Below are 16,861 nucleotides of genomic sequence, written 5' to 3'. Positions count from 1 at the left end.
GGGGCAGGGAGGGATTCAGGCACCTGACTTCCATGAATGGGAATACCTGTGGGGCAAAGCTGGTGAAATCTGCAGGTGGTCCTGGCAGCTGTGCTGACCCTGGTTCCTTCCCCAGTGGTGAAATCTGCTGGGTTTGTCTGCAGAGCAGACACTGGACATCGTACTTGCTTTTCTTCCTTGCCTTTAGCTGTCTCTATACATCTCACCTCTGCCAGTCGGCGTGGGGTAAAACCTAAGAGGGTCCTTCATACGGTGCCCTGAGAGACTGGAGAAGCTAGTCGCTCACCCCACTCCTCCTTTCCTGGCAAGAAGAAGTCTTTCCAGCTGGGAACTTCCCTCTTGGTGCTCAGCTATGCTGGCTCAAGGGATAAGAGGATGCAGGCAAAATGAAGCTGTCTTTCTTCTCTTCTCGGGTGATTATTCTCAGGTTTTGTGTTGCACTGTGTTGCTAAAATTTCTTAAGTGGACACTAGAGCTCTGCCAGAGCTGTTATTGTTTGTATGTAGTATCTAGTTGTTGACCTTCATGGGGGATAGAGAGACTGGGGTCTCCTGCATCGAAGTTTTGGACTCTTATGCTTCTTAGCTGATTATAATCAAACTTGGATGATTTAAAAATATCTTACAGCTGTAATGAACCATGACCACGAATATAAAAGCTTTCAGTAAGTTCTCTGAATCTTTCTAGCAAATGATTGAGCCTCAGGGGGTTTGGGGACCTCCCAAAACTTATAGTTGGTGTCAGAAGTGGTGATGATCTTATGAACTGTGTCCTCCCTTAATTTTGTAGTGAGTCAGTTCTCCATAGTTGGTGTCGGTAGTGAGGTTCACTAGGAGGACCCCCAAATCACTGAAAAATGTGGCTTGGGAAGTGGAAGAAGGAACGGGTGCGGTATGGTGAACCTTTGATTCCTGGTTGGCCTCAGGGTCATGCATGGTACTGAATTGCAACTTTTATGGGAGGTAAAAGTTATCAATAGAATTGAGAAATCTAAAATCCAACTCCTGAGGGTTTCAATGCCATCACTTAGCTATTGTTATCTGTAACTGCAAAAATGTAGGTGAAGGATGTATTGGGCTCAAGCTTGGATCTGGCTGGAGAGAAATCTGCACTCAGAGCTGGCAAAGCAGATAGAGGCTCTAAATAGGTTCCGATGGGAAGAGACACTCACTCTGGACTGGGCTTTCCATACTTGGTGACAGATAAAAGTGCTCAAAATACTAGAGAAGGACTGAACCAGAAGATGTCTTACCCATGGGGACCACTGAGTCACGGAAGACTGAGAAACACAGTAGGAAGAGCATTGGAACAGTTGTTGTCTAAAACGGTGGGGATATAAAGGCATGAAGTGCTGGCTTACACACCCTCACAGGTGTGAGCTCATACTCAACATGAGGGGGCACAGGGAATGTCTCCACTAGCTAGATTCCTCCATCTTTCTGGGGGATCTGGGGATGTGAGTTTTGGGGAGGATGGTGTTATGACTATACAAGTCTTCCTCATATCAGTTAAACTTTATTTTTTCTTGCCCAATGCAATGGTCCCAGGACCGGTGCTGCAACAGTGGGTGCTGGTGTAGGAATGGTCCCTAATCAAGAATTTGTAACTATACCTTTAAAACTTTGTCAGAATTCCTAAGAGCCTGATGACTTGGATTTTGCCTTCACCCCATCCAGCAAAGTTGGGGTTAACAGTGAGTGCAGTTCTATCCCTAGTTGATAGCCACTAGTTGAGATATATAAATGGAAGCAGAGTGAGAGGAAAGCACTTAATTGACTACAGTTTCTGCCCACTACCTTGACCATCCGAGTGATAGAACAAAGTATAAAAGATCGAGTGAAGGGGCGGTCGGTTAGCTCAGTTGGTTAGAGCACGATGCTCGTAACACCAGGGTTGCCAGTTCCATCCCCGCATGGGTCAGTGTGAGCTGCGCTCTCCACAACTAAATTGAGAAACAACTACTTGACTTGGAGTTGATGGGTCCTAGAAAAACACACTTAAAATAAATAAATAAACAAACAAACAAATAAATAAAAGATCGAGTGAAAAGAAATAATAAATGGAGAAAAGGAGGCATAGTAATTGAGGGTAAAGGAACAAATAAATAGATCAGGCCATGAGGGAACCCAATATTACACTGGTGCCTCAAGAGAGGCTGTGAGCGAAGGATGACATTGCCTCTTAGCTCAATGAAACCCGATGCCTGAAAGAGTAAAAGCATGAGTGACTGAGACCACCCTGCTTTTGGAACCTGACCAAGTTAAATGGAAGCCTGCAACTCTGAGTGGCATTGCCCTGGGGGACATTTTGGTCATATGATATGATAAGGACTGAGTGGGACTCTAATAATGTTTCCAGTGTCTTTGACTCGTTTTTCAGGTTACATCTACGTCCATACTGCAATATGGTATAACACTGGCATTGTTGGTGAGATTGTAATACTGATAATGATGGTCTCATGTGTTGGGAAATGGAGTTGAAATCTCCTCATTATGTAACACTAATGGAAAATGATTGGCCTGAGGAAGAGCTGAATTTAGCTAACCATCAGTTACTTTCTATGCTAAATAATTCTGTACAAGTTTATCCTAATATATAAGTAGAAGTAGATCAAAGGACGAAAATACAAAAATAGATGTAATGGCTTTATGATATAAATTAATTGCTTCTTTGTGTCTATCCCTATTGCACACTGGTAGGTAGCACCATACGATCATTTTATTATAAGAGAGCTTCTGTGATAAAGAATTTATCCTTACTCAAAAAGCTTCTAGAAAGTGATCTCTAAGCCTCTGGAATATCATGCTTGATAAGAACGTTTGGGTCTCACTAGGTGCGACCTGGGGTGGATATTGGTCATGCCAAGTTATCGTAGGCGGGAAATGGCCACAACAGATAGTAATAATGTGATTTCAGGTGGGAGATTTGGGTCACATGGTATCAGTGGACCTTTAGGACTGGAGCTTGGAGACTGATATGAGTGATGTAGGCAATCAATAATGCCTATATGATCAAACCTCCATAAAAATTCTGAACACTGAGGTGTAGGAGAGTTTCCCTGGTTGACAATACTCTGTGTATTGACAGTAATTCTGTCTATGACTCCAGGGAGAGATGACAACAGAGGCTTCACACTGGGTACTTTCTTGGGCTTTGTCCTAAGTGCTTCTTCTGTGGGCTGATTTTAATCTGTACCCTTTAGTTGTAACAAACTTTGACCATGAGTATAATAGCTTTAACTGTGAGTATAACTGCTGTGTCTCTTTCTAATGAATTCTCAGATCATGAGTTGTTATGAGATCCCCCCAAATGTGCAGTTGGTGTCAACGTAAAAACAGTCTTGTGGGTTGTGTTCCTTCTAACATTGTCGTGGGCCAGCTTTTACACCCTGGCTAATAACAGTTGCTGAATTCCATGGTGTAAGTCTTCTTAAAATGATCAGTTTCAAACTACCAACATTTACACAAAATTTATGAAAGTTTAAGAATCTGTTCTTGTGAGTCAACGTGAGCCAACTTTAACACACTTTTATTGTTCCAAGTGGTATGATCAAAATTGTGTTATTTCTAGTGTACCTATAGCACCGTTTAGATGTTATATATTCTATGTCCATTATTTTAGTGGTTACACATAATCTTTTATCACATATGCTTGACATAGAAGGTCCAGAATACTCCATATTTCTATTCTGCAAATCAATACAAGAACCTTATTTCTTTAAATTCTGATTACCTTTCTTATATTCTGTTATTGCTACGTAGTATTTTAATCCACCTTGTTTACCCACATTTTGCAATTTTACTTTTTACAGACAGTGTTTTGTTAAAATTTTTCCTACACATATATCAGTTTCTTACTTAATCATTGCTTCTCGGGTATCACTCACTCTGTCTGGATTCAGTGTATTTCAGCCTAAAGTATATCTTCTTGTGGTTCTTTCAGCAAAGATCCATGCACAGTATACTCTCTCAATCTTGCCCTGAAATGGGAATATTCAGTCAAGGTCCCTTGAAATGAGTCTTGAAATCTGTGGCACTGCACTTTACCACCAGTTCAAGGTGCAAAACATATATAAAGCTAATGTTGTAATTAGCACAGGTAAGAAATTGGGATTAAACTCATCTAAACTTCCCGAATCATCTCCATAGCATTCATATAACTTGCCCCTTTCAATACTTCCAGAGGAATTATACCCATGGAAGGAAGGAATGAAACCAGTGCCTCCGAATTCATCCTCCTGGGACTTTCAGAAAAACCAGAGCAGGAGACTCTTCTCTTTGCTCTGTTCCTCTGCATGTACCTGGTCACCGTGCTGGGGAACCTGCTCATCATCCTGGCCATCAGCTCTGACTCCCACCTGCACACGCCCATGTACTTCTTCCTGGCCAACTTGTCCTTGGTTGATTTCTGCCTGGCCACCAACACTGTCCCCAAGATGCTGGTGAACATCCAAACGAAGAGCAAGTCCGTCTCTTATCCTTGCTGCCTGACCCAAATGTACTTTTTCCATTTTTTTGGCATCGTTGACAGTGTCTTAATAGCTGTGATGGCTTATGATAGGTTTGTGGCTATCTGCCACCCCTTACACTATACCACCATCATGAGCCCACGCCTCTGTGGCTTGCTGGCCGGTGGTCCATGGGTGTTTTCCTGCTTCATTTCCCTCACACACATCCTCCTGATGGCGCGCCTGGTTTTCTGTGGCAACCAGATTCCTCACTACTTCTGCGACCTCACTCCCCTTCTCAGGCTTTCTTGCACGGACACCTCTGTGAACAAGATCTTTGTGCTCATTGTGGCCGTGATGGTGATAGCCACACCTTTCATCTGCATCCTGGCCTCCTATGCTCGCATTATCGTGGCTGTCATGCAGGTCCCCTCAGCAGGTGGCAGGAAGAAAGCTTTTTCAACCTGTAGCTCCCACCTCTCTGTGGTTGCCCTCTTTTATGGGACCACCATTGGGGTCTATCTGTGTCCCTCATCTGTCCGCACAGCCGTGAAGGAGAAAGCCTCTGCTGTCATGTACACTGCAGTCACGCCCATGCTGAATCCCTTTATCTACAGCCTGAGAAACAGAGACCTGCAGGGGGCCCTGAGGAAGCTCATGAACAGAGAAAACACCCCATCTTCCTGACCAGCCGGCCACCTGGGAGTTCCCAGGGAATAAGATATAAATATCTGGGTTCTTGGGCAAAAAATCTGGAATTGCACAGCTGGGAGAGTCATCACTTTGAATTTGGAATTGCAGAAGTTTAAAAGGAAACCTCAAGATGACCGTGTCACTATTTTCTCAATGACTGGGACCCCTAAGAGTCCCTTTGTGTATGTCTTACGCTGTATTTCTAGAAAAAACCAGTCTAGTCTTACCAGATTGGATTTACCATGGCTCAGAATCCATTTAGCACTCAATGAATACGTGTATTCTGGGCTTAACGTAGGTGCTGGTCATAGCCTGGTGAGCAGGAGAGACACAATGCATATAGTTTGGAAGATCCCTATAATTGAGGGTGGGAGAAGACATTGGACATGTAATGACAACAGAATGGAACATATACCTAAGGGGAAGCATAGGATACAGCAGGAACTCCTGACAGAGTCTGCAGGGTAGCATCTTATCCCAAAGGATGTTGAGGCAAGTATGAGGAGTAAGTAAAGCGTGTCTTGGACAAAGAAAATAGTATGTGAACTGGGACAGAGCAAGAGAGAGAGAAGAGTGCATTTCTGAAGTGGAAAATCCAGCCGTGATGAACGATGTGGCAAATGCCACGTCAAGAAGAGCTTTAGGATCAATCCAAGAGTTCGGCCTTTCTCCTGAGAACCAGGCAATTCATGTGACTTCCAGGGACCAAAGTCAGGGAGCATGTGGATGTCACGCATGCTCCCTCTACCCTCACTCCTGTCCTATCTTCTCAGGAGGTGAGATGGAGTGTGCTGGGGGAAAAGTGTGGAAAGCACAGGGAGAAAGAGACTCAACGCAGACACTAAGAAAGTGAGGACTCACCACATGATGGTGTGTATCTTCATAGCCAAAGGATATGAAGGAGAACACCAATCAACTGGATCCTGACTCTAAATCAGAAGTGAGGCATATCCCACTCGCCATATATGCCTACGGGATGCATTTAGGTAGTAACACTTTTTATAACAGAAATGAGACCTATTAATTATGAGTCTGTCTCATGCCACACACCACACTACATCTCTTTGCACTGTCTCATTTCATCATTCTAAAGTCCCTATGAAAGCAACAGATTATATTTATGTCTGTTGTGGAGTAATCCTCATACTCCTATGGAAATTTATAACTAAGAGGGAATGCACAGGGCCTTGGAATGGGGCCCAAAACTTTTCTAATGATGCTGAGGAGTTGGCGTCATCTTAAGCAAAAAGGCTTTGACTCCATCTAATTTGCTTATGTTACTTTCTTTCTAAGAGAATTAAATTGGAATTTCTCAGTTGAACAAAAAGACCTCCAGGCCTGGCCCTGTTGTTGGTTGAAAAGATGATGCTTCCTGGTGGATATTCTGGTGACTCAAACCCATAATTTAAGAAGGTTGGAGTTTGCCATGGGAAACACACATGAATTTGGTCAGGACTTTTGTGGAATAACCAAAAATCAGGTGAAGGCTGAACCACAGCTCTCTCTCCTGATAAGTTCCCTTCATTCTCCATCCATATGCATGCAAGTAGTTACTGTGATAATGGGAAAGGGTTGGGATGGCCAGAGACTTGGGAAAGTAATAGAACTTGGGTCCTCGTAGAATTTTGTGAAAGCCTTTTTCTCTGTATCCAAGTTGGGCTGAAGCACTTATTGAGCTCCCTCCCTCCCCTATTGCAATGAGCAATGCCTTGCACCAATAAAAATTTCTTAAGATTCTGTCGGCTAAACTATCTCTGTCTTGTTTTGTGTTAAGAAGTTAAGGCCACAGCTCCAGGAGCAATTTGTTCTGGTAGCCTTTACAATATCAACTTTCAATATTTGTTGGCACCTATCTATGTTTCATTCATTCAATCACTCATTCAACAAATATTTACCAAGTGCCTACTCTATGGTAGCTAAGCACTGACAATAGGGCAGTAAGCAAGAGAGGAACAAAAGTCCTTTTCTGTGCACAAAGTTTTAAGTACGAGGGAGTTTATTTGGGTGGATCTGTTCTGTCCTGATATCAGAGCAATGATATTGAAGGTGCCAGGAATTTAAATAGTGCTCTTCCTCCCCAGACCCCAGAAATCTATACATGGGATAAAATTCTAAATACTGTATACCACACAAAAAAAGTTAAGTTCAATGTTATTAATTTAAATATTAAAATTTAACAATAGAAAACAAAGCAACCATTTTTAATCCATCAGGGAAAACAACAATAAAAAAAAAGAAATAATGCGTCAGATAGTTACTAATGGTAAGAAGGACTTCAAAGACATACTGAAGGGTGATGTGACAGAGACAGAGGAGAGGTATTTCAATCTGGGGACTAAGGGCAACAGTCTCTGTTAAGGTGACTTCTGAGTCGAGCTCTGAATCAGGCCTAGAAGGAAGTATTTGTGAAGAAGACGGGAACCGGGTGCCAGAAGAAAGGAACTGCACATGCAAAGTCAGGAACAAGTCAGTATTTGAATAAGTTTTAAAGAGTTTTCCATATCTATCTAAAGAGTTTTGCACGTCTATCTATCTATCTATCATCTATCGATCTATCATCTATCAATCATCTATCTATCTATTATGTGTTTGTTCCTTCCTCAATCTTGGAACAAAACCCTGCAAGCACTATAAATCTAACAGATACGTCATGTTAAAACAATGATCAACACAGCAAAAGGAACCATCAACAAAGCGAAAAGGCAAACAACTGAATGGGAGAAGATATTTGCAAACAACACCTCCAATAGGGGCTAATGTCCCAAATATAGAAAGAGCTCATACTACTCAACAATGAAAAAACAAACAATCCAGCTTAAAAAAATGGGCAGAGGACCTGAACAGTTTTCCCAAGAAGACATACAAATGGCCAACAGATATATGAAAAGATGCTCAACTTCATTAGCAAAAGACAATGCACATTAAAATCACAACTTAGATACAACTTCACACCTCATAGAATGCTATTATCAACAAAACAAGTAATAACAAGTGTTGGAGAGGATGTGGATAGAAGGGAACCCTCGCACATTGTTCTTGGGAAGGTAAATTGGTGCAACCGCTATGGAAAATAGTATGGAGGTTCCTCAAAAAATTAACAAAAGTAGTATTGCCCAGCAATCTCTTTCCTGGGTATCTACTTGAAAATTTTGAAAACCCTTATTTGTAAAAATATATGTACTCCTATGTTCACAATAGCCAAGATATGGAAACAATCTAAGTATCTTTCAGTGGACGGTTGGATACAGATGTGGTACATATAGAGGGTGACAAAAAAATGTACACACATTTTAAGAAAGGAAAAAAGCTGTATTAAAATTGTAATACTTTATATATAGCGATAACAAAATATGAATACAAGTCACGTTTGACTTCTGCAATTACAGGAGGTGCTCAAAGTGGTTACCATCGGCGTCCAGACACTTCCGATTACGGTGAACTACTGCTTGAGCAACATTGACCAAAGTGTTCACCTGTATTGCTGCATATGCCATTTCAATTTCTTCACACAGTACCGTGCGTCTCAGACTTATCACGAATGCGTGCAATCGCTAGGTGTGTTGGAGGTTCTGTTGCAGACTCACGCCTTCATTGTCATTGTACTTCCACAACGTTCTTGAATTTCAAATGCCACTTCAAAATGGTCTTGTGCTCTTCAAATGACAACCATGTTTCTGCCACTTTCTCTGACTGTCCTGCCTGTCATACGGTGATGCTAGCATTCATTTGATTAACGCCATCTTTTGAGTGAACGTCATACTACACGTTGTTACCATAATTCAATTCAACTTTGAAAAGTAATACATAGATAACATCTCTTAAAATGTGTATGCATTTGTTGGCGCCCCCGATATAAGCAATGGAACACTACTCAGCCATAAAAGATGATGCAATATTTCCATTTACGACAACATGGATGGATCTTGAGAGTATCATGTTAAGCAAAGTAAGTCAGACAGAAAAGGACAAGATCCATATGATTTCACTCATGTGTGGGCTGTAAAACAGAAAACAACAACAGAACAAATGAAACAAACAAAGAAACAAACTCATAGACAGAGACAGCAATATTATGGTTACCAGAGGGAATGGGGGGTGGGTGGAGGGTGAAGAGGGCAAAGGGGGTCAAATACTCATATGTGGTGACAGAAGGAGACTAGACTTTGGGTGATGAGAACCCAGTGCAATATACAAATGATTGTACACCTGAAATTTCTAAAATGTTATTAACGAATGTTACCACAATAAATTTAATTAACCCCCCCCCCAGCAGTTATCTCAGTTTCTGTAGGTCAGGAAACTGGGAGTGGCTTAGCTGGGTGACTGGCTTAGGGTCTCTCATAAGGTTGTAGTCAAGGTGTCAGCAGGGACTGTGGTCATCCCAAGTCTTGACGGGGTCTAGGGGATCTGTTTCTAATTTCACTCTGCAGATCTCAGTTCTCTGCTGATCAAAGACAGAAGTTCCTAGATATGAGTCTCCCCATGGGGGTAGGGAGGATGGGGAGAGAGAGATAGAGACAGAAGGAGAGGGAGACCAAGAGGGAGAGAGAAGCAGGCAAGGAGGAAAAGAGAGAGGAGGGGAGGGAGGAAGGAATGAGGAGGAGGGTGCAAACAAGATGGAAGCCACAGTCTTTATAACCTAATATCAAAATGACTTCTTATCATTTTTGTTGTATTCCATTTATTGTAAGCAAGTCACATGTCCAGCCCACATTTGAAGAGAGAGCATTACACAAGAATAAATCTCTGAGATCTTAGCCATCTTAGAGGCTGCCTGACACACCAACATCCTCCTAGCTGCCATATTTTTAGGCAGATGGACTCAAGGTGTCACAGGATGTTGAGGGCATTCTCAGAGCTGGACATTGGTGCTGATCTGGACATGCTGAATTCACGCAATTCTGAGCCGAGACATGCAGGGGCAGCAGAAACACGTAGTTAGGATGTCTCATGCCCTCACATCCTTTGAATAAAAGTTTACAGAGGGCCTCTCTGTACCAGATATAGAACTTTTACTAATCTTGATTCCTTACCCCACCCCACCTCAGCCCCTTCACCACAAAGGAATCACAAACCGACAGCTTCCCAAGGGTGTCCTTAGTTGGGGCACATTAGGAAAGTGGCCTTAAGTGTTCCAAATTTTCCATCCATCTCACCCCTAGGACTTACTGAATGTGTACCCATCCCTTCTTACCCCACCCAGAACTCAGGGGTGTCCAGATGGGGAAGGTCCATGGGGACACTAATCTCTCAGAGATGAGGACAGAGAGAGGGAGGTGGCAGGGGAGAGAGAGGAAGAGTTATAATCATGATTAAAAACAACAACAGAGGCAATCCAAGATGGCGGAGTAGATAAACATTGTACATGCTTCCTTCTGTGAACACATTAAAATTACAAGTAAATTATAGAACTATCAACCTAGAGATCCATCTGAAGTGTAGCTGAACAGAAGTTTTATAACTAAGGATATAAAGAAGCCATGTGGAGATTGGCAGGAGGGGTGTAGACGTGAAATGGGCTAGTCCAAAATCTCTGTGTGGCAGTTGAGAACTGGGAGGGATATCTCAGCTGCAGAGGTTCCCCTTGGAGGAGCGAGGGACCACAGCCTGGAGTACTGGTGCTGGGAAGAAGAGCTCTCACATCTGGCTGTGATAAACAGTGAGGATTCCAATCATCTGGGTGGGACGAAAGGCTGTGGGAAACCCAGACATCCTCTTAAACAGCCTGGCCACAGATTCTCTCACTTGCAAGTACTCACCTTGGGCTCCAGCAGAGGGACAGTGACTTGGGGTGGGGGTGGGGTTGGAGACATACAGGTGTGGCTTCTTACAGAGGGCTGGAGGACAGTCGCCATTTTCTCTGTGAGGGGTCCTCCTCCCATACAGCTGGCAGGCAGGCACCATCTTTCCTGTGTTGAGCCCTCCCTCACAGACCAAATTTGAATTTGATTGGCCTGGTGAGTGCTGATGCTCCACCCTGCTGATTCATTGAGAACCTGCCCCACCCAACTCCTCCAACTGGAGACACTTTCTCCATGAGTAGCCAGCCCTGCCTGAATTGCATTCTTTCTTGGAAAACTATTGGAGTCCACGGGCCTCTCATGGGCAGTGACTGGCCTTGGTGTGCTATGAGACTTTTGTTGAGTAGCTCCAGGCTCAGCACCAGCACCAAACCAGAGTCTACATTAACCTGTTGACCATAATTCTTACCACTCTAGTGACTTCTTGAGACCTCGCCTCACCCAACTTGTGTACCACATGAGGCTGAACCTTAAGGGAGCTGGAAGGTGGCAGCAGGCCTTGGGGTGTTCTAGCATTTTGGAGAGTTCCCCCAGGTCCAGTACTGGTGGCAGACATCCTCAGTTTGCAGCATGGCCTCTCCTATGTGTCTCCAGGTTTAGCACAGGCAGCGAACAACTGTGGATTGCTTTGTAGCTCCTACCAGGTAGTCCCCAGCTGCTCACAGGCAGTGGGAGACTTGGGCCTGCACTGAACCCCCTCATAAGAGGCTCCAGAATGAACATACCGGCTTCAGACCACAGCAGAGCACCACCTAATTAGCCCCACAAGTGGCACACACAAAGGGCGGTCTCAACAGGCACCAGAATCCACTGGAACGAATCACACAGTAAGCCTCCCACACAGCAGCCATAAGCTGTAGATGTGGCCAAACCCCATAGCCAACCAGTCTGATGGTCAATCTCACCTACTGATCTGCCAATAGCAACCAAGTTTCAGCTATAATGGGAGGGCACACACAGCCCACACAAGGGGCACTCCTGGAGCACCTGACTCAGATGACCAGGGAGACTGTGCTACTGGGCCCCACAGGACCCCTACTATATAAGGCCACCTGGACAAGGCTATGGGACATAGCAGATCTACCTAATACATACAAACAGAAAGGCAGCCAAAATGAGAAAACAAACAAATACATCCCAAATGAAAGAACAGGAGAAAACTCCAGAAAAAGAGCTAAACAAAATGGAGGCAAGCAACCTACCAGATATAAAGTTCAAAACAACAGTTATAAGAATGCTTAAGTAACTTAGTAAGAACTTTAACAAAGAGACAGAAAGCATAAAAAGGGACATAGAAACCATGAGAAATAACTAGTCAGGAATGAAGAATACAGTAACTGAAATGAAGAATGAACTAGAAGGAATCACAAGCAGACTAGATGAAGCAGAGGATTGGATCAACGTTTTGGAAGACAAGGTAGCAGAAAATGCCCAATCAGAACAGCAAAAAGAAAAAAAAAATCCAAAAAAGTGAGGATAGTTTAAGAGACCTCTGGGACAACATCAAGCCTAACAACATTCACATCGTTGGGGTGCCAGAAGGAGAAGAGAGAAAGCAAGGGATTGAGAACCTATTTGAAGAAATAATGACTGAAAACTTTCCTAACCTGGTGAAGGAACTATATATACAAGTCCAGGAACCTCAGAGAGTCCCAAACAAGATGAACCCAAACAGGCCCACACCAAGACACATTGTAATTAGAATGGCAAAGGTTAAAGACAAAGAGAAACTCCTAAAAGCAGTAAGAGAAAGGCTAGTAACTTATAAGGGAGCTCTCATAAGATTGTCAGCTGATTTCTCAACAGAAACTTTGCAGACCAAAAGGGATTGGCACAAAATATTCAACGTGATGAAAAGCAAGGACCTACAACCAATATTGCTCTACCCAGCAAAGCTATCATTTAGAATTGAAGGACAAATAAAGAGCTTCCCAGACAACAAAAATCTAAAGGAGTTTATCATCAACAAAGCAGTATTACAAGGAGTATCAGAGGGATTTTTTGAAGTCCCTCTGGAAAAAAAAATCAAAATTATGAATAATAAAATGGCAGTAGCTATTATACATATATGTCAACAATTACTTTCAATGTGAATGAATTAAATGTTCCACTCAAAAGACACAGGAAGGCTGAATGGGTCAGAAAACAAGACCCTTACATATATTGCCTACAAAAGACTCACTTCAGATTGAAAGACACACACAGATGGAAAGTAAAGGGATGGAAAAGGGTACTTCATGAAAAAAAAAAAAAAAAAAAGAAAAAAAAAAGCTGTGGTAGCAATACTTATACCAGACAAAATAGATTTTAAAACAAAGGCTATAACAAGAGACAAAGAAGGACCCAGTAATCCCACTTCTGGGTATATATCTGAAGAAACCCAAAATGCTACTTCGAGGGGATGTTTGCATCCATATGTTCATTGCAGCACTGTTTACAATGGCCAAGCTGTGGAGGCAGCCTGGGTGTCCATCGATGGAAGGATGGATAAAGAAGAGGTGGTACATGTATACAATGGAATATTGCTCAGCCAAGGAAGGGAATGTGTTCTTGCCATCTGCAGTGGTATGGATGGACCTGGAGGGAATTTTGCTGAGTGAAGAGTCAGACAGAGGAAGATTTTGCTTATATGTGAAATCTAAAGAACAAAATAAACAAACAAAACAGAAACAAACTCATATATACAGAGAACATTTTGATGGTTGCCAGATGGGGTAGGGGGTTGGGGATGAGTGAAGAAGGGAAAGAGACTAAGAAGTACAGATTCCTTGTTACGTGGTAATCATGGGGATTAGGGTACAGCATAAGGAATATAGTCAATAAGGTAATAACTATGTATGGTGTCATATTGGCACGCTGCCTCATCTGTCCTGGGAATAGGGGCGAGGGGTGAGGTGGGAGCCAGGGAAGGGCAGGTGGGTCATTGGGGGTGGGGGGCGTCAGTGAGAATAAAGGCCCAACAGTGACCCCTGGGAAGGTGAGGCTGGTTTCCCCATATCTTCACTCTGGAATCAACTTAACATGGAGTGTAAGGGCTGGGGCAGAGTGGGGAAACTGAAGCAAGATGGGTGGCTTTTTGTGACTCCAGTAGAGAACCCAAGAGGCGAGGCAAAGTGGAACTAAGTCCCTGCATTTCTTTCCTGACTGTGCTCCCCCCATCCTCAGCTGTGATTGGCCCCAGCAGCAGCTCCCAACTACTACCTTATCTTTTTGGCCACAGCCATTGGCTAAGGAGTGGGCATGTAACTCACTCAGCGCCAATGAGGAGACTTGCTGGGGATTCTTGGACAGCACATTTTCCTTTGGGGCAAATGAAAGAGACCCTTCCTCGCCTCAACCTGGCCCTAGATGCTGTGGTTTAAGGATGAGAGAAATGGCAATGGCCGTTTTGTGGATCACAGGGTTGGGATTGAGGCTTTATCTGCTGTGTGGAGCCAGAACATAAAGCCCAGGAAACCTGTGATGACAGAGGGAAGACACCAGAGACTCTGTGATAGCATGTGAGCACCTGGATCAAACCCCACCTGAAGCTGTCAAGCTTTCAGTTATGTGAGCCCACATTTATTGTAATAATGAAGATAATGATATGTGATATTACATAGTTTTTACCATCTGCCAGACCTTATTCTAATCACTTGATATGTGTTAACCTATTTAATTCTCCCAACAACCCTCTGAGACACACCTGTTATTATCCTCACTGCACAGATAAGGAAACTGAGGCACAGAGAGATAAAGCAATCTGCCCAAGGCCACACAGCTGGTGTGGGCAGAGCCAGGATGCCTGGACCCCTCATCCTGTGTGAGATCCAACCTCCTACTTCTGTCATTTACATGCAAAGGGGACCTGACTGATTCCAGATGATACCAGAGGCTGCACAACAGAAGAGAAAAAATTAGAGTCACTCCTCCCTTGCTTAGACCCTTTAGTGGCTCCCTGAAGCCCTGCACAATGCAGCCCCTGCTGTCATCTGCCACCTCCTCTCCCACTGCTGTCCCCTCCAACTCCTCATTCGCTCCAACTTCACAGGCCTCCACTCCATTCCTACAATTTGTCAAAATTTTTCCTGCCTCAGGGCCTTTGCTCCTGCTGTTCCCTCTGCCTAAAATGCCCTTCCTCTACTCCTCCTGGATAACCTCGCCATGTGCTCAGGGGAGTGGTCCCTGATCACCCTCTTTCTGATCCGAGTCAAGGCCAGTAGAGCCCAGACATCAAGAACATGTGCCCTGCAAGCAGATGGCCTGGGTCCAAATGCAGTTCCATCACTTCCTTGTTGTGTGCTCTTGGGCCATTTTCTTAGTCCCTCTGTGCCTCAAGTTCCTCATCTGTGAAATAAAGTAATTAATAATGGTACCTGCCTCACAGAGTTCAGTGAGGAATAAAGGAAGTTATTATGTCTAAATTGATAAGAACAGTGCCAGACATTTAGTAGTCACGTGGGCAGCAAATAATAATTTTTATTATTCTGTGCTTTTCTGTGGCCACTTGGAGATTTTATTTGTGTTTATTAAAACTATGAAGCACTGCAAACCATGAGATACAATACTTTTCAATGGCAAGTGTAAACATTAGTTCATATGTGAACTATAGTGCTAAATTTGAAAATCATTAAAATGAAAACATTCTTTTTATTTTATTTTTCAGTTTTATTGAGCTGTAATTGAGAAATAACACTGTAAGGTGTTTATAGTGAACGAAACTTATTCTTTTCAAATTGTTCCTTGTTTAAATATTAAAGAGTGAATCAAGAAAATAAGATGTTCCATCAGTTGTACAACTTAGTGGCTTCCCAAATTTTACTATTTGCAGATATTTCAGTTTTATTAAAATTCACGTAGTTACTGAACAATTATTTACATAAAATATTATATCAGATATTAATAAAAATTTAACCATCTGCATTTATTTTGTGGCTATTAATATTATTTTTTTAATTGCATGATTATTATTGAAGATTAATTTTAAAAATATTTTAATACACCAGGGACACAGCTGGGATGGCGTATCTGTTGAATGAGGAAGAGTAGAGTTCCACAATGTGACCACCAGGGGACGCTGTTCCCAAACCAAGGTCCTCTCAATCCCACCAAAGGGTGAATGAATCTTTCTCAAATCTGGTCTGGCCTCAGCCCTCCCCTCCAGGATGGGGTGCGAGTCTCAGGCTCTTCCCCACCTCCAAGCCCCCCCATCCTGCCCCTGCAGTCTGTTCACCCCGGGGCCACGTGCAGCATCTTTCCTACAAGCATCTCTAACGACACCCCCTTCCAGGGTTTCCCCAATATATCCATGCTTATCCTTACCTCTGGTCCTTTGCATATGCTGTTCCCTCCGACTGGAATAACTTTCATCCCCAGTTTACTGATGTCCACTCAGAAAACTCATTCTGTAGTAAAAGATTGGCCCCACCTTCCCCTGAGGGCATGTTACTTAATTTCTTTCTTTCTTTTTTTTTAAGATTTTATTGGGGAAGGGGAACAGGACTTTTTATTGGGGAACAGTGTGTACTTCCAGGACTTTTTTTCCAAGTCAAGTTGTTGTCCTTTCAATCTTAGTTGCAGGGGGCGCAGCCCACCATCCCTTGCGGGAGTCGAAACGGCAACCTTGTAGTTGAGAGGACGCATGCCAACCAACTGAGCCATCCGGGAGCTCAGCTGCAGCTCAGCTCAAGGTGCCATGTTCAAGCTTAGTTGCAGGGGGCGGAGCCCACCATCCCTTGCGGGACTCAAGGAGTTGAACAGGCAGCCTTGTGGTTGAGAGCCCACTGGCCCATGTGGGAACCAAACCGGCAGCCTTCGGAGTTAGGAGCACAGAGCTCCAACCGCCTGAGCCACTGGGGCCAGCCAACTTAATTTCTTTGTGCCTCAGTTTCCTCTGAGGGGCAGGTTGGACAGAGCGGGTGTCTGGGAAATCTGAGAGGGA

At 43.4% G+C, this 16,861-nt stretch overlaps 1 protein-coding gene across 1 annotated transcript; it reads left to right on the top strand.

Moving 5' to 3' along the window:
• The first annotated feature begins 4,195 nt into the window (after positions 1-4,195).
• Positions 4,196-5,134, top strand: LOC109436694 (olfactory receptor 1M1). The gene has a single exon (XM_019715446.2). It carries the CDS (start codon positions 4,196-4,198, stop codon positions 5,132-5,134), a length of 939 nt encoding a protein of 312 aa, XP_019571005.2.
• Positions 5,135-16,861: the final 11,727 nt, after the last annotated feature.

The sequence above is a fragment of the Rhinolophus sinicus genome, linkage group LG07, assembly GCF_036562045.2.
Source record: "Rhinolophus sinicus isolate RSC01 linkage group LG07, ASM3656204v1, whole genome shotgun sequence".
Taxonomy (NCBI): domain Eukaryota; kingdom Metazoa; phylum Chordata; class Mammalia; order Chiroptera; family Rhinolophidae; genus Rhinolophus; species Rhinolophus sinicus.
This window is presented reverse-complemented; position numbering and strand designations above follow the sequence as displayed.

Coding starts and splice junctions, on each gene's coding strand:
- LOC109436694 (XM_019715446.2), top strand. CDS start 4,196: ATGGAAGGAAGGAATGAAACCAGTGCCTCCGAATTCATCCTCCTGGGA.